General features: G+C 40.6%; 1 protein-coding gene and 1 long non-coding RNA gene across 2 annotated transcripts in view; both read left to right on the top strand.

The window, feature by feature from the left end:
• The first annotated feature begins 7,744 nt into the window (after positions 1-7,744).
• Positions 7,745-9,012, top strand: LOC146260701 (uncharacterized). The gene is made up of 2 exons (XR_014724710.1): positions 7,745-7,866; positions 7,960-9,012. It is a non-coding gene; the product is annotated as an uncharacterized LOC146260701 (long non-coding RNA).
• Positions 9,013-11,042: 2,030 nt separating this feature from the next.
• Positions 11,043-17,152, top strand: part of LOC146260700 (BCL-6 corepressor-like) — a 43,559-nt gene continuing 37,449 nt past the window's right edge. Inside the window, 2 exon segments of the mRNA XM_084667497.1 lie at positions 11,043-11,745; positions 16,300-16,371. Coding sequence (XP_084523623.1) covers positions 16,369-16,371 — 3 coding nt within the window. The 5' untranslated portion in view covers positions 11,043-11,745; positions 16,300-16,368.

Raw genomic sequence — 17,152 nt, 5'->3', positions numbered from 1 at the left:
AAAAAGTTACTTTTCATGTATACTTTTACAACGTCAAGTTGTATTGTGGTAGGAGTAAAGGAAAAAAATAGCCTATTTGAGTGTATTTTGGGCATATTCGATTAGTGTATAGCTCATTTGCATGTTAAAATTCATTTTCGAAGACACTTGTAATACAAACAATGTTACATTTCATGGGTAATTTCATTGTGTAAAGTTTCATTTTGATAGGAGTAAAGGAAAAAATAGCCCCATCGGGGTTTGATCTTGCCTGGCCTTGGCACAGATCTCGGATTGATGAGAACTTAACATATTTCCTCAACTAGGATTTCTTAGGACTTTTAGTATGTTGTTCTGGACATGATCTATGCTGATTTTTTTTTTTTTACAATGAGTTCTATTTTTGGCTCCAAAATGAGTTACTATGCCTGGACTAAATGGCCTGTATTTGAACATGGACAAATTGGGGCGTGGCCTTCAGCGCCACCTAATGTCTCTGGTGGGCCATGTTTGGTATGGTCAGAGAATGTATGGTAGTTAATGCGCTGCAGTTTCAACAAGCCAACTTTCTCAACTATTTACATTATTGGTCTAGGGGCTGCCATTGAACAAACATAATATTAATACGACCAATAACAATAGGTTCCCGATCGGAGGAACCCGAATAAAGACGTATTTAAGCCCTAATGTACAAGGTACTCAATCTTGGGGGGGGGACAAGTTTACTTGCTTTTCTCGCGATATGTGGGATCTATGTGGCCATTAGTAGCCCTTGGTAACTCGGTAGCAAACTCACTTTCTACGTGAGGTTTTATCCTAATATATAGTAAAAATAACTAATATATAAGTGAAGCAGAAATGGATAGGAGGTGGGTGTAAATGACTTAAACAGTTAGTTTGATGCTAGCCTTAGTTTGATGCTACCATTACTACCTGGCGGAGAATCTAGGATAGAGCTACTGTAGCAGGCCTAACAGTAACGTTAGAACTAGCTAGCTATATCAAACTAATAGCTACAACTTAGCCTCATCATGTTTTTCCTATGTAGCCTAGCTATTCGATTATTAGTAGTCGCTTGCGTAGACTAGATATAAATTTGCTAGCTAAATATATTTACTAAATGTAAATATATTGCTTGCCAGATCAGTGCTTGTGATAAGTGATGGCGTGTTTGTCTATTGCTAGTTTGTCGTTAGTTCAACTTGGCAAACTATTTTAGTTCACCACAGTACTACAGATAGCAATATAAGTTTAGACTTGTGTTGGCCTGTCAAAGCTACGACCTGCCTGCCCTCATTCTATATTACACCCCACAGGCCTTATCAAGGAACGTAGACCGCATCCAATTTGAAAAAATTAGATCTAAACTACAGATACTGCAGTTTATTCAACTTCCCTAAACAAAACAAGAACAGCAGCAACCAATAACAAACTATTCTGTCAAATGGAGAACTGCTACTGACTACTAATTGAATGTGTTGCAACACGTCTTTCATTTTTAACTTCAGTCCAATTATGTCGCAATATGTGCGTGTCGTCAGGGTAGGCAGGTTCTCTTGAGATGATGTAAATGTACCAAGGTATTTCGCCTGTGGGAAATGGGTCATGGCTAACAGAACACTGGTAAACAATGTGCTTGTTTGATTGTCTGTAGTATACTAAACTATCTTTATTTCACAGATACACAAAGGTTTATATCATGTTTCTGGTGGTGAATACAGGTAACACATTTTGATATACAATGCAGCCCCAGTGACATGTTTTGCCTGTAGTTTTGTACATAGAGCAAGAAACAACATGCAAATGAGCCATTTTGGATTTATTTAACTAATTCGTATCTGCGCTGCAGTTTCTTCTCAGGAAAAAGTTAAAGGATTCACGCAAGGAGCGGCTCTCCTACCGTGTATCTACAGCGACAAGGTTGTTAAAGACATATTGTGGTTCGACAAGAATGACAAACATGTCTACAACATTCTCAAAGGGGAGGCGGATCTGTCCAGCCAGTTCTCTCTCTACAGCCACAGAGCCAGTAGCTTTCCACAGGAGTACAGCAAAGGGAACTTCTCTCTTCTGCTGAAGGATCTGAAAGTCACAGATAGCGGGACATACTCCTGTTTCATTCCAGAAGTAGAAATTAATCGCCAAGTGGATCTCACTGTCAGAGGTACGTAGTGGTAATGTTAAAGCCTGAATCTGCTTTGGGACATCAAAACCTGCACATACTGCTATCAGGGATCAGTTTAAGATGCATTGTAAATTCTATGTTTGTGTTAACTTACATGGCAATAAAAATCAATTCTTATTGGCATGGGCAAAAAAAAAGAAGCAATTTCACAATTTTGACTGTTGTACTGTGTTGTGCATGTTTTGTTTTTCACTGAAAAGCTTTTCAATGTGCTGGGGAGTGTACGGGTCACAATCACATGTGTCTTATGGTTTTTTTTATATAGCAGATAAGCCAAGCCTAAAGGAGGAAGACGGTCTCCAAGGTAGCAGTAGTGTGGGGGAACAGAATCTCCCCCTCCTCCTCCTCCCCCCCCTCCTCCAAATGCTTCTACCAAATTAAACACAACCCATCTACCTTAAGACAGGTACCCAAAAATATCGGAAATAAATAATAAAACATAAATGAAGTTACAAAAGAGAGAAAGGATGAAAGGTTGCAAACATGACATCTGATGTGTTTAAGTGTAGCGTCTACACTGTAGACCTACATAAGTGTTGTGGTTTCTTTCAGTGTGGGTCGTGCTGTGTTGGTTTCACAATGTCTTGAGCATTTCCTTCTGTTGAGTATGTGCAGTCAACTCCAGAATGATTGGGACCCCTAGCAAAGATGAGTACAAATTTGACCTTTTTGTATTTTAGCTTAATGTCACATAAATCAATTGAAGAACATTTTATTTTGAGGGGGAATAAAATCTCATCATACTTAATTTTTGAATTAAGTATGGTGGTTATGTTCGTGTGTGTGTGGATGTTTTTCCCCTGGGAACCTTGTAAGGGTACATGGCATCATTAACGTCATGAAATACTTGAATATAGGCTTATGACAGGACATGACAAGCTAAATTACAAAAAGGTGAAATAGGGGTGCCAAAAAATCCACAGTTGAGTGTATGACCTTTGTAACAAGGAATGCATTTCTGTTTTGTAGTTGGTCGTTGTGTTAGAAAGGTCAATGTCCCATCTCTGTTTGCGTTGAACGAGGTATACAGTCTAGCGCTTAGTCATTGTCTTGAGACTGCCTTGATGTTTGAATTTGCACACAGCAAGTGTTCATTGATATGATTTAAGCCCACATTTAAGCCTATAATTGCTATTTATTTATGTAAAGGTAACTTTTATCTACTTTCCTTAACATCACTGTAGAACATGTAAATTGTTGATTTACGTTTTTATTCATCTTATTTTGCACCTTTTTGAAGTAATTCAAGGATTTAAAATCTTAAATGTAGAGAAAAGCCCAAAAGCAACAAGTATAATTAAAACAACTTATCAATAGTGTCCAGATACAACCAGGAAATACATGTTGATTCATGTGACTAGCAAGCAAGTGTTAATCAGCATCTGGTTGATCACATTATTATTTATGAGGTCATATCATTGGAATTATCAGCATTCTCTGGTAGCCAATCAGCTTGGAGAAACTGCTGCTGGCTGTTGCTTGACCCAAAGCGCTAAATTGGGAGCACTAAAACCTTAGAGAATATCTTCTTTATCATGTATAACATACATTTTTTATATTTATTTACAGTTTATTAAACACAGCATTTACAAACTTGGTTCAGCAAGTAATTTATTTTCAAGCATATTTAAATGGTTACATTTTTAAAGACTAATTTCAAGTTAAATAATTAATTGTATTGCCAGACTAGCTAATAGTTCCTGGAAAACGAAAGTTCACCCAAGGGTTTGGTTTAGTCAGAGGCTGTCATGCTGAAGGATGACTAAGCAAGTTGTTGTTCCTTATTTCTCTGTCTACCTTATTACAATATCACTGATAAAAGGCACCTTTCTATCCAGCACCAGTCAGAGAACACATACAGAGCCTCTGTAGTGTCAAAGCCTCTTGGTCTGCATTGAAAGAGGTTCAGGAATACCCCATTAGGTTACAATAGTCTTCTTATCATTGCTGCCTGGCCCAATTCTGTTTCTGAGTTATAACTCAAAATTTCGTTATTGTGCAACTCTGCGTAATTTATATAATAAAATGTTTTTTTGCTATGACCGGTTTTCTGAGTTTGTTTTCCTAGAACTTGGAGCAGCTAATGCACTTAACATTTAGCTGGTGGAATGTTAGACATATGCTCGGCTATTCAGCTCAGTATTTCCAGTTGTAATTATGCTTTAAACTGAACATGTTTAGTGCTGAAGGAAGGTCAGAAAGATTACATTTGTTATTTTGTGCGTTTGAGATTTAATGTATGCCTGTTACTATTATCGGTTTGCACTTACACAAAGTTTTGATAACTTATATTTAAGATAGGATACAGTTAAGTGGGGGTCAGATGGCTGAGCGGTTAGGGAATCAGGCTAACAATCAGAAGGTTGCCGGCCGTAAAAAATGACGTGTCCTTGGGCAAGGCACTTCACCCTACTTGCCTTAGGGTTATTATTGCACTATTATCATACTTGGGACAGAAGATGATCATGATCATTGTACACAAAGGCAGAGTGTGTGTGCCTTCTCCTCAAGTGGTTGTGGCTAGTTGTTGGACTTCCAGCCTGTGTAGGAGAGCCTCCGCCCAGGGAGCTGGTTCTCCTCCACCTCCTGGTTCTCCTCCACTTCCTGGTTATCCTCCACCTCCTGGTTCTCCTAAACCAGACCATGAGCAACAGTTCAAGTATGTCACTCATCAAATCCTTACACCCAAACAATCCTGTCTTTCTAAACCATAGTGTCATGGTGCCCCATATTGTTTTTCAGTACGAGATGATGCGTCCATCACAGAAAGGACACAGCAGCCCATATAACTACTCATTCCCAAGTGCAATTCTCAACCAGCACACATACAATGTCCTCCTCGGTTGCATGTTTCATTAGAAGTGGGTGGAACATGTCCTATTTGAAAACGGCTAATCCATGCCCCTCTACACTTTTTCTTAAGAAAATTATATTTAATGGCCGCATCCTTAGTTATTTCAAGAAAGAAAATCTGTCCTACCCACACTTAAAAACAAACCTACATTCGTGGTCCAATGAAATGCCAGATTGCACTCACACACAGGCTGCTGTTGCATCTGTGGCTAGGACTTCTTAACCATATCCTGTCATCACCATCCACTCAACTGCCATATTTGATCCTTTCACATGCCCAAACACCTCCACATATTTACAAATTCAATAACTTTCAGACCAGCCTATCATAGTACTATCCTCGCTCTGATTTGTTAGGATACAGTATCAAGAAAGAAAGCAGAGTGTTGAAAGCAGAGCATGTTAAAATGTAAATTTACTGCAATTTACTTTTCTTACTCATGTAACTATAAAAAAGTCAAGTGAAACCTTTAAAAAAATCTTACTTTTAAATAAATTGTCTGTTTTCTCTGTCTGATTCAGTAGAAATGTATAGCGTCTCTCACCCACAGACATATCAGACACAAGACCAACCATATTAACATCCTGTTTGGAATAACTTTACTGACGATCTTGTTTCACTTTGTTGTAACTGTTGTGATACATCAAATTACACACCTTCAGTCACATGATAGATCATGGAGTATTTTACAACGTGCTTCAGAAATGGCAAAATCTGAGATTTCCTAAAGATATTAAACACCAAGAATAAAATAAGTATTAAACAAGCTGGGTGTTGAAAATACATATTACACTGTGATTTTCCTTCCATTCTAGAGGGTCGTCAACATGGTGTGGATGTTTCCAGACCTGTGGGTGGGTTTCCGGGTCTTTCATGATCTCATGTGCTTGCAGCAGACCTAGGTTAAGGGGATTGTCCCCTGCTAGAACAGACAGTGCTGTCTGCATGTTCCAAAAAATCAGTGCATGCAAACATGTCTGTATGTGTGTACATGCACAAGCATACAGGCAATGTGAGAGTATATTCAGCAGCCTGTTTCACATCCCCCTGCTTTTGCATTCTGGCGCTACTAAACATGGTACAGGCCAACTGGTTACCTCATAGGTAACCACGTCTAACTTTACTAAATATGTTATGGATTCTCTTGAACTTTTAAGGCGTTTTCTACTGCAACTATAATGTTAACATGAGTGATCATGACCATAGTGGTGTACATTGTGTTTTGTGTATGAACTTCATCTGTTTAGAACCTTTGTTGGATAACAAGGAGATATAAACCTCAGCTGTCACAGGTTAAACTATCAAAAAATAGACTTTCACCTTGTGCGTCTTTGTGGTTAGTTGACTACTGATGATGTGATACTGTCATACTGGTGTGTGTGTGTGTGTGTTTCAAAGAGGAAGTCACATATATAGGAAATGTATCCTACGAACACACGTCTAATGTTTTTGAGAGAATGCGTTTCTGCTTTACAAGACAGGCGTGCGCTGAGTGAACCGTGTCTGACTTTCTAGGATCAGGATGGAGCGCTTGTTGTGGATTCACCTCTTTCTAGGTTTGATGATTCTTTTTGCTGGAACGAATGGGTGGACAGACATGGAAGTGGACTTAGGGGACAATGTAACCGTCCCCTGTTCTCTTCAAATGGATGGATGGGTTTTCTGGTATAAACAACCGGAGGCTCAGTCTCCTCTGTTCTTACTACACTTTCTAACTACGACAATTTCATTCTACACCAATAAGAGTTTCAAGAAGAAATACTTTTTACTACCAGATGAAGGATTGTTGATACAGAACGTCACAGTAGAGGATTATGTGGTTTATTACTGTGGGAAGAAAAATGGTAGCTTAATAAAGTTCGACAACGCCACCAGGGTTGTTCGTGTGAGTCAACCTAGGACCACAGGTAAGTAACTTTTGATTGTTTTTAAGAGGGGATTTATGAAATAAGTCATTAGTAATATGAATGGACACTAGAAAGAAGAAGAAGAATGAATGTTGAAAGAAAGTTTGCACAGACAATTAATTTACTTTGGCAGGAAGGTGCATACATTCAACATATAGGGATCATAAATCTAGAAATAGCGGTGAACAAGTCTAACTATACTAATGGTACAAAGTCTAACTAATACTAAAGGGCTGTAAGAATTTAGAATAAAAATATACAATATAAAAATTATGTAGCCATGAAATACAATGTAGACTAACAAATATAAAGTGCAAAAATACAAATGTGTAACTTAGTGCAAATATGGCAGGGGTTAAAGTTAGTATGTCAAACGGTTGTAGAAATACAAAAGTTACACAATTACACAACAGGTAAATGTGGGTGAATTACCTACTAAAATGTGCATTGTATTTGGTATTTCAATGATAAGCATACTTTTTATTTTCCAGATGATCTATCTGAACCTAAAAACTGGAGTACATGTTCAGATGATCTATCTGAACCTAAGAACAGGAGTGCATCTTCAGAGATTCCTATTGGAAGGTTCACCTCAATTCTGTATCTGCTTATATTTTCTGCTGTCATAAATGGATTGTTACTATTACTCTGTAAGTTAAGTTGGTTGTTTTCAAAAGTATTTTGTATATTTCTGATTGTACAAGGGTTTTTCCACCCATACATTTGTATTCAAATACGCTTATGCATATACTTGCTGGGGGCAGAATATGATCATGATCATTGTACACTAAGGCAGCGTTTGTGTTCTTTCTCCTTAAGTGGTTGTGGCTAGTTGTTGGATTTCTGGCCTGCGTAGGAGAGCCTCCGCCCAGGGTGCTGGTTCTCCTCCACCTCCTGGTTCTCCTCCACCTCCTGGTCCCCAACCAGACCATGAGCCACAGGTCAGTATGTCACTCATCAGATCATTACACCCAAGCAATCCTGTCTTTCTAAACCATAGTTACATTGTCATGGTGCCCCATCTTGTTTTTCAGTACGAGGCGATACAGCTGTCACCGACTGCAATGACACAGCAGCTTGTACTGACCGGGAGTATTTATTCTAAAGTGCAATTACCCAGCATCTCACGAATGCAGCCCTATGCAACACCAGATGACACTTATACACTGGCTAATCATCCCTCTACATAGGTTCATCAAGTCTGCCTAATCCTAACCCTAACCCTGACCAGGGAGTCAGATCTAACTACAAACTAATCTAACTATTTATTTCCAAGTGCAATTCTCAACCAAGACAAGGTTGAGCATTATCGTCCAAACATTCTAGTTTTATTTGCTTTTTGATTTGTATTCCACATCTATTCCATTGTCATATAGAAGTGATTTCAGTCAATCAACTTTAAAACAGCCCAAGAACATATGGACACATAAATAACAACCTAGAAACAAACTAGCATGTAAGTCATACATTGCTTATCTGCAGGAAGGCGTAACTTGAGACTCACCACTTAACTTGCCTTATGAGATTAAAAAAAAAAAAAACGTGAATTTTTGTAATTTATTCAGGGTATGGAAAATATTTATGACACTGTTGTTCATTTACTTTGGCTATATGGTAGATTTCCAGAATGAGAACTTGGTTTGGTAGGGTATGTGTCAAGCCCTGTCTTTAATCACATTCTATGTTTGTCTTGAGACTGTCGCTGCCCAGGATTTCTTAACCATTTCCTGTCACCACCCTTCCCACCATTCCACTCCTTCGCCATCTTGTGACCTTTCACATGTCTAACTAACCACACTTATTTGTATTTTTTTATGTTCATTATCTGACAGTGAGGACACGGATATGAAAACATTTTACTATGATGTTAAACAAGTGTCGAAAAATGGTGTATCGTAAAGCTTCGCTGTAGTCTATATTTAGAGTCAACATTACTTTTGTCCTGAACTTCAACATTCGATATCAGCCTAGGTTATGCAGACTTGTGTGTGGTTTCTGTCTTTTTGCTGTTATATGTGTGTGTGGTGGTTTTAGAAGAACTGTGAACTACACGGATGTAGACTGAATTAAAAGGTTGAATCTCAAAATGTCCCTACCTACTTTTCGCAACACATTGGACGTGTAGCTCAGTTAAAGCGAATTCTGCCAACTCATTCTTCCTGACCTTTTGACCATGCAAGAGTGTGTCTAGCCGTTCTCAGTTCTCAGGAAAATATTCGAAATGTTGCCGGAACTGTCTCATTTTCCCTTCCCATTTCACTTTCATTCTCCATTTTACTCTGTAAAAAACATCGTACGCTGCCGAAGGCATGGGTGTCGAGCTGTAGATATTTTAACCAACGGTAAGACTATCATCTATTTTTCATATTTTGTCCAAAAAGAAAAGTATTTCCATTCAAACGTCGCACGAAGTTGTAATAAACCTATTGTCCACTTGGTGTAGCTCTAGTCATTACAGAGATGACCTGGAGAACGGTGTCGGCCGTGCTGGAATTGCTCGCTGTGGACATTGACAGGTGGAATGATTTCTTGAATATGAGACGAAGTAGATCCGGCTGACTGCAGGTATGGACAAAAATCAGAAATCCAAGAGCAGCGAGGTCTACTGGTTATGATCGTGTTCTATAGCCCCGGATTTTTATCAGTCCAAACAATCTGTTCCACTCGGAAATTCTAAAAGTTATTTGTCCAATTGTCCATAATGAACATTTACTAATACCGTGACTAACGTACCCCCCCCCCCCCCTCCTCCTCCTCTTGCACTCTATCTCGGTCTTATTGATCAAGTTTTTATAATATGATAGAAAATAGTTTTTAGACATTAATGTGATGGTTGTCACCGGTCTAACGACCGTTTCCCCTCCCCCATATCGATCCGGTTTAATGCCCTTTCTGTGTGTGTTCATTCACCCCGTTCCTGAATCATCCTTTATGATGCGAGGCTGCAAGCATTGGATGCGGCCTGTCCGGGTCATCGCCCAGGGGATAGGGCGGTTATTGTGTTTAAAGGTCCGTTGGCCCGGGTTTGCACGATTAGGCACAGGTCGGGGCTGCTGTGCTCCCTGTTGCATTTTGAGAGTTTAACTAGTGTAAAGTCTATTAGCATTTGGAGTATTTGGAAAGGGACCCAAACGTTTTGCACTGCAGTTCCTCAGATAACATATCACATCCTACAGTACATATATTTGAACGGCTGTAGCCGAGCCTACATTTGACCCGGTTACTTTGAATTTGTAACAATGATTATGTTAGCTCTTCCAAGCTGACACAAACACTTAGCATTTCAATGTCTTCATGAAAAAGTGTAAACCTGATTCTGCTCTTCATTACTCTGAAACGGTTTAAAATACCTGGGCACCTAAATGACTGCAAGTCATCAGAGGGTCATTGCATATAAGTAGGTCAATTGACGACCTTATATAAGATTATGTTAATCTGTCTAATTACTCAGTAATTGAAAATGGATGTGTATGTGTGTGTGCAGCGGGTAGCCTACACTTACAATGGGCTGTTATACCAACATGATTCACGGTCATGGGACGTAAATAGGCCTTACTCCTTGACTTAAATCTGCCTTTTAACCGCCAAGTTAGTATTTTATTCCAGGTCGTGTGCTTTGAGAGCAGATCCAACAATGTGCCACTGTCCTTTGGCCTATGGAGTATGCTTGGGCCTACATACCGTTGACTACCTAATTGGTTCGCCGACATTGATTACATCATCATATTTCGACTGACTGACTTACCTGCAAGTCGTCCTACACAGTTGTTAATATGGCCTTGACATTTTTGTATCGCCTGGCTTGCTTGTCGAATTGTATTCTTACTTATTCGATTCAGTGCCTTACGTAGCGTAGTTGGCTAGTGATTGATTTATATCCAACAATGGCAATAGCTTAGCATTTTTTACGTATCTTTAGTTTGATTCAATGAAAGCCTATTGACATGAGCCAAAAAAAAAACGTTTATAAAAAAACAAAGGAAAACTATTTCTCTCCCTTTCTCCGCGGACCTACTATCCATCTCTGTCCTTTGTTTTCACCGCGGAGCGGAGCGTGCTCGGAGGTTTATGGTAATTGCGGTTTCCCGATTGGCCTTCTGGGTAGAGTCTCGGTCTGCAAGCACAGCGCACGCACCTCCATTCCCCGCTGCTCGTCCCGGAGGCGCGGCAGTTGTGAATGACTTCAGCCGAATGGAAAACTGAATGTTACGTATAGGACGAAAGAAGAACTCACGGAATAGAAAACGTTTCCCCACAGCTGAGAAGAAAGGAAACGAATAGAGAACCATGGGAATAATCAACTTATACTTTGAAAGGACGTAAATAAAGTGCCGTGTAAAACGTCATAATTTGAGGGAGTGTATCGGAGTGTGTGCGCTGTATGGTGAGCCCGACAACATGGCGCTGAAAGGCAAAACCAGACTGAATTAGTTTTTGAGACCATCGACACCTGTGCTTGACCAAGTTACGAGTTTTCAGTCGTAGCCTTTTCGTGGACATATTCTTTCAAAAGAAATCAACGACAGAGACTCATATGGCTGTTTGGGAATATTGTAGCTAGCTTAGTCTAGACTACACAAAGGCTGTCCCGTGGTTCTACCCATTGGATACAGCCTTTACGACTTCAACATGGCTTTGAGTCCTAAGTTCAACGAGGACTAAATATTTACCGCGGTTTGGTGAGGAAACGGCGGACGTACTTTCCCTTGTTCACAAGCGCCCACGGTTTGACTATTTCTCTGACAAAAAGTTGGAACAGGACTCTTCACATTCTAGGGAAGGTTATACGAATTTGGGAATCTTTGGCGAATTGCTCTAAGGTAAATATTTTATGGCCGTAAATTTAACTGTTTTTATTACCTGCACCGTTTTCGGTGCTACAATGCCGACATGATTCTTATTGTTCATAGAACGGCAATGGCTTCAGATTAACGAGCAACTTGTATTGGAAAGCCCTTGGAATGATTTGGCGAATCTTTCGTGTGGTTTTAATAGGTGTAAAAGGCACCTCGTGTCTAAAATGTTGAGAGTTAGACATATGAAATAAGACAATGACTTGGTTTAAACAATTTAAATGTAATCAAATGCACATCCCTTAACTTGCCTAGATCTAACGGGCTCAATCGTTTTTATCACGAGAGATGTTCAATGTTGTCACGGGACTTTCCAGCGAACGTTTTTTTTGTCAGTTGGGCAACGGCTTCACAAAGGTAAATTGTCGGAATTGTAGCCTACGGATTTTTCTAATGTCTTGACATAAACAAAAAGCCTTTACGCATAATTATCATAAACCTACTGTTTTGACGCCACCCACACCTTGAGAAACGACTTTGCAGATAAACGCTTGTAGGTCGTCTGCATTTTCATTGCGTCTTTTCAGGCTCGTCTTATGGTCTGAACATTTAACATTTCACCACCCAAAATGGACCATCTATAGGCTTCTTAGAGTCTAGTAGGGAGAAACCTTTGTTCGTATTATTCACATTATTTTAAGGTCTGCGCAATGAGGAACGTGTCGATGTCTAAACACCATATTTAGGCTATGCGTTATACCTAGCCTCATTTACAATGCTGTCATATGATGTGTTGATTATAATTTGGCTATATAATGCAATAGATCTTTCATCAAAATGCCCAATTATAGGCTATCCGGGGTTTGGATGGACCTGGGTCAAACAGCCTGCCTCGCACGCACGGGGTCTGTTGTCTCGTGACACCGGGACAGCTACGGACATTCAGACTTACGGCGCTCGAACGAGGCATGCTTGCGCAGACAATCGAGTCACCTCTTTTCTTTTAACTTGGTTATTTGGTTAAACCGATGAAAACATTTGAAATGGAAATAAGGAGGTCAAGGAAATGTTTAATGTAGCCTACAAGCTATGACCATCCGAAGTTGACTTCGGTTGTAAAGAAGTTGGCATTTGGACCGTATATTTTTCCCACCCATGGCCAACAATCCCAGTTAGGACACGCAAAGGATATGCCTACAGTATAATACAGTTTTTTGAATCTCTTATCCAACTCGGAAGGTTAACAATAAAGAGAAGCCCCAATTAGGTTCTTAACGTTTAACATAATCATGATTAACATCACCGTGCCCGCCCAGTTGAGTCTTGGTTTGTAACAGCGGGGCAGCGGGTCGTGTTAAGGCAAGCATGCATTTTGTTTGTTGGCAAATTTATGTTCATTGGTTCTGTGGTGACTTGAAGATCTGGGGATTAATTCTAGTTTTAAGGTATAACGTTTGTAATGGCCTATATGTAAACGAATTATTTGACAGTCAATTATTTGTGATTTTAGGCCCATTACCTAAAATATTTATCTATTTTGGGTTCTAAACTGACCGTTAGCCTGTCTAGGAATAGCCTACATTTTCACTGTTTTTCTCTTGTTAAAACGGTAAAAGCGGAGTCCCAGAGAGTGTAAGATGCATCAGTTTATAATGGCAAAATATGCGTAGGATAAACGTCCTCTTAACTACTCCGTTTTACGTGTGTCAAGTTATAATTGGCAATAAAACGTTGCCTATATGGTAAATACATCTTTTAAAAAATGGATCTGATACGAAGTGGACCCATAGCAGGCGTCTCTGAAAGCGGTAGGGATCGTATTCAGAGTACTCGCACTAGAGAGAGTCACGGTGTGATTGAAACCTCTCCACGACCAATCCTCCCTCGGGACATCCGTCCCGAAACAGGAGAGCCCCTTGCTTCGCTTCACGGAGCTTTTGTGCCGCAGCTCCGTGTGCGCGCACGGTTCGATGGTTTCTCTCAAGGACGGTTCCCCGGCGCCCCACATATTGTCTTGCCTACGTCTTTACCATCAGCCACGAGACTTTCTGAACCCGAACATACCGCGAAGTTCCGTTTTAACGGAAACATTAATGGAACTTGGACATCTGTAGTAGCCTATTTGTTGAGGTTTATAACCTTTTGTGGCGTTTTAGTTTTGTCTCAGCCTCTAATTGATGGGTTTGTTTCAAAGTGGATTGAATGAGGCGTGTATGAGGCCTATAGATTATAGGGTAGGATCACGTTTTATAGGCTAATCTCATTTGGCCAGGGTCTATCCCATTTGGACAACAGACCTTGAAATTCACGTTCTCTTCTTGATTAATTAATTAGGCTAATCCACAAAGTCTAAAAACATGAATGGGACGCTATCTTCTGGTCATATTCATATAGACATTTCTACAGCCTTGTTGATTAAATAATAGTTGTATTCAGCATGTGGGCTGCAACTCAGTGTCACAGAGACCATCGACACCTGTGCTCTTTGGAGGAGGGGGGGTCCCTCTGAATGACTCTTCCTCAGATTCCGTGCAGTTCTATGAGTGTATGGGAAGCCCCTTGTTTTATAACTTGTAAAAACTAGGGCTAACCTTTACAAATACAATTTGTAAAGCGAGGTGTGAATGTGTCACCGGCTTCAGTGCTGGTGTACTTTTCTACATTGCTGGTGTCAGCCAGCCTGCAAAATATAACCAAGGTTACAACGTTGACAAGCAGGCCTATTTGTAAATGTGCACATTTGGACAACACAAATAGTTTGTATTTATCTATAGCGAGATTGGCCAAATGCGGACAAAGTAAAAAATTTTCGCACTGAGATCAAATTTTGCCATTTGTTAGTTAAATGACTAATTTGTTGAACACCGTACTTTTAAACGGATTGGCAGTTTTTTCTCGGTGTCCTACTGTATAGCCAACTCATGGCCAGAGCCCAAGATTTTACACAAGATAGGTCTGGCCATCATTAGCGGTGTGAGCCTTGTTTATGGAATATACTTGTTGCTTTCTCTGAGTGTTTTCAATAGGCTCTTTAGGATCGAGCCGTTTGTTAACGCTGTTCTGCGGAGCACGGAGCGGGCTAATCCCCCCCCCTCCCCTCCCCTCCCTCCCTCTGCGGTTCATGGAAAGCAAGGGGTCAGCAAAGCTGTGGAGGAGGAACGAGGAGAACGTGACTGAATTGTTGTTCTCTATTTTCTGGTCCAGACCACCTCCCTGAGCGGGGGCGGAGGGGTTAAAGGTCATAGAGAACGGGATTTCCAGAAGGGCAAGGTGACGGATTTGGCCCCGGGACTTATCCAGGCATAGTCAACACTGTTGAGTTTACATCACAATGCCAGAAAGGCATAACGGCCTAGTGTCAGATTTGAGAAATAAACGGTTTTCTAATAAACATTTTCAAATATCTTTGGCTGAACAGGATTTTTCAAACAATGAATCCCACAGACTTTAGGCCTAAACCTTCCCTTATAAAAAAAAAAGAAAAAAAGGGTGACCTGCTTCAAAATACAAGTCAAACAATACAATTTTCTTTAAATATGCAGAGATTCACAGGTGGATATTTGCATATAGTCAATACAGTGCACATGCTGTTGACGTTGGTGGTAGATGTTCCATCCCTTTGTTCCGGTCGCTTGGCAATGTTACCACATGGCCACAATGTTGCTATGCAAATGACGAAAGCGTCTCACCTGTGAAAGGAAGGAGGAAATGGATGGAGGGTAGATTGGGCTGGTGGGGACAGAGGGTGGTTTGATTGATGAAAATGGGCACTCCCACGCACCCCCTCCCCCCTCCTCATCTCCCGGTTCTCAATTGCAGCAACGGGAGGCATGTCCATAGATAAGGGCAGCCAGGCAGGCCAGCTTTATTGAAATCCTGGGTCCATAAACTCATCAATAACACAGGAGATGTGCGCGTGCGTGCGGGGGTGATGCCGAACATCAAAAGGGCCCTGTTCTTATTTCATGGCTGTGTGCGCGAGGGGCCGGAAAGCCCGTGGCGAGAAGATTGAATCTTCCTCGGAGCGCTGTGTCAGAGCTGAAAAATTTCCCTGTGACAGATGACAGCCATTCCGGCCTCGGGATTATGAGTTCTGCCGAAGAGACATTCCTTATCGGCTCTCAGGGTCCGCGATAACAAGACACTACACACAGATCCTCAACCATGCTTCCAGACAGAGCAGTGTGTTATCCTGCTTTTATATGAGAGGGAGAATAATGGTGCTTTGCTAAGCCTAAGGGATTGTAATAGTTCTTAGGTGATACCGTTGTGTTCTTCCAGCCACTTGTGTAAAGTCAACTGACAGACTCTGGGGTACAACGTAAACTGATGGCAACTTTGAAGGATGCTATTATCTGGCTATTCGGGACACGTTGCGTCTCCAAAATGAACTAGCCCCCCCCCCCCCCCAAAAAAAGAAAGATTTATATAAACGCTCACGTACAAATTGACGATTATTTTTGATATAGGGGTGAAATTATGTATCATAAGCCACATGGGAAATGCAGCGATTTTAATTTGTTTTCGAGTCCTTGAGTGTGAAAATAGATATTTATTACTGTACTGTTTTACTCTCCGCAGGTATGGCAATGTAAGGAATGGTGAGAGACATTTTGAACTAACCGTCTGGGAACCAGAAGCACTCAAAGCATGGTAAGATCATCTCCCTTCTATAGTCAAAAAGGCTAACTGGAATTAATCATCTACCAGAGATTTGGTTAAATGTTCAAGCAGGATTACTTTTGAGGGCTCTTTTACAGGGTTAGTATAATCTGTACGTGGCCTTGCCCCAGTTTCAATAGCTGCATGATAAGAAACTCAATCAATTTCCTGGCGTCAATGTGGTTCCTTTTTTGGGTTGGTCAAATGTTTGTCATCCAGGAAGACAGACTGGTGGTGTGTGTGTGTCTCTGTGTGTGTCTCTGTGTGCGTGTGTGTCGTTGTGACCTTTCCTTCACCTCACACCACCCCGTTGAAAATCATCAGCAGATGACTTCTTTTGAAAAGTGCAGGGCTAGTGTGCCAGGCACGTATGTTCATTTCAACGACCTTGACGTCAGGCCTTCTTGTCAACAGGCTGCTCAGGCAAAGCCCCTAAGTGCTACAATTTTAGTGTGGAAACACGATTTGGTGGTTCATGTCGTCCTTTAATGAGGTCTTCTTGTTTGATGTGTGTTATTCCTTATTCTGTTAATATAAATTGCATCTTAATGTCTTGGTCATAGGTCTTGGACGTGTATAACTATCGTGGCACATTTTAACGTGAGAGTATTCCATAGAGTTGTGTTCATACACTTTGCTCTGTGCCGAATACTAATTTATGAATGCCAGAAAGGCTTTTTTGTTTTGAGACTCTTATCTTGTTAATGAATTCAGTTACATAATGAGTTGCTGCTGCGTTACAATCCCAATAGTGTTATTGTCATTGGTTCAC

Source organism: Hypomesus nipponensis, chromosome 12, assembly GCF_054491055.1.
Source record: "Hypomesus nipponensis isolate SF chromosome 12, ASM5449105v1, whole genome shotgun sequence".
NCBI classification, from domain to species: domain Eukaryota; kingdom Metazoa; phylum Chordata; class Actinopteri; order Osmeriformes; family Osmeridae; genus Hypomesus; species Hypomesus nipponensis.
The sequence above is the reverse complement of the archived record's forward strand: the minus strand, read 5'-3'. Positions and strand labels throughout refer to the sequence as shown.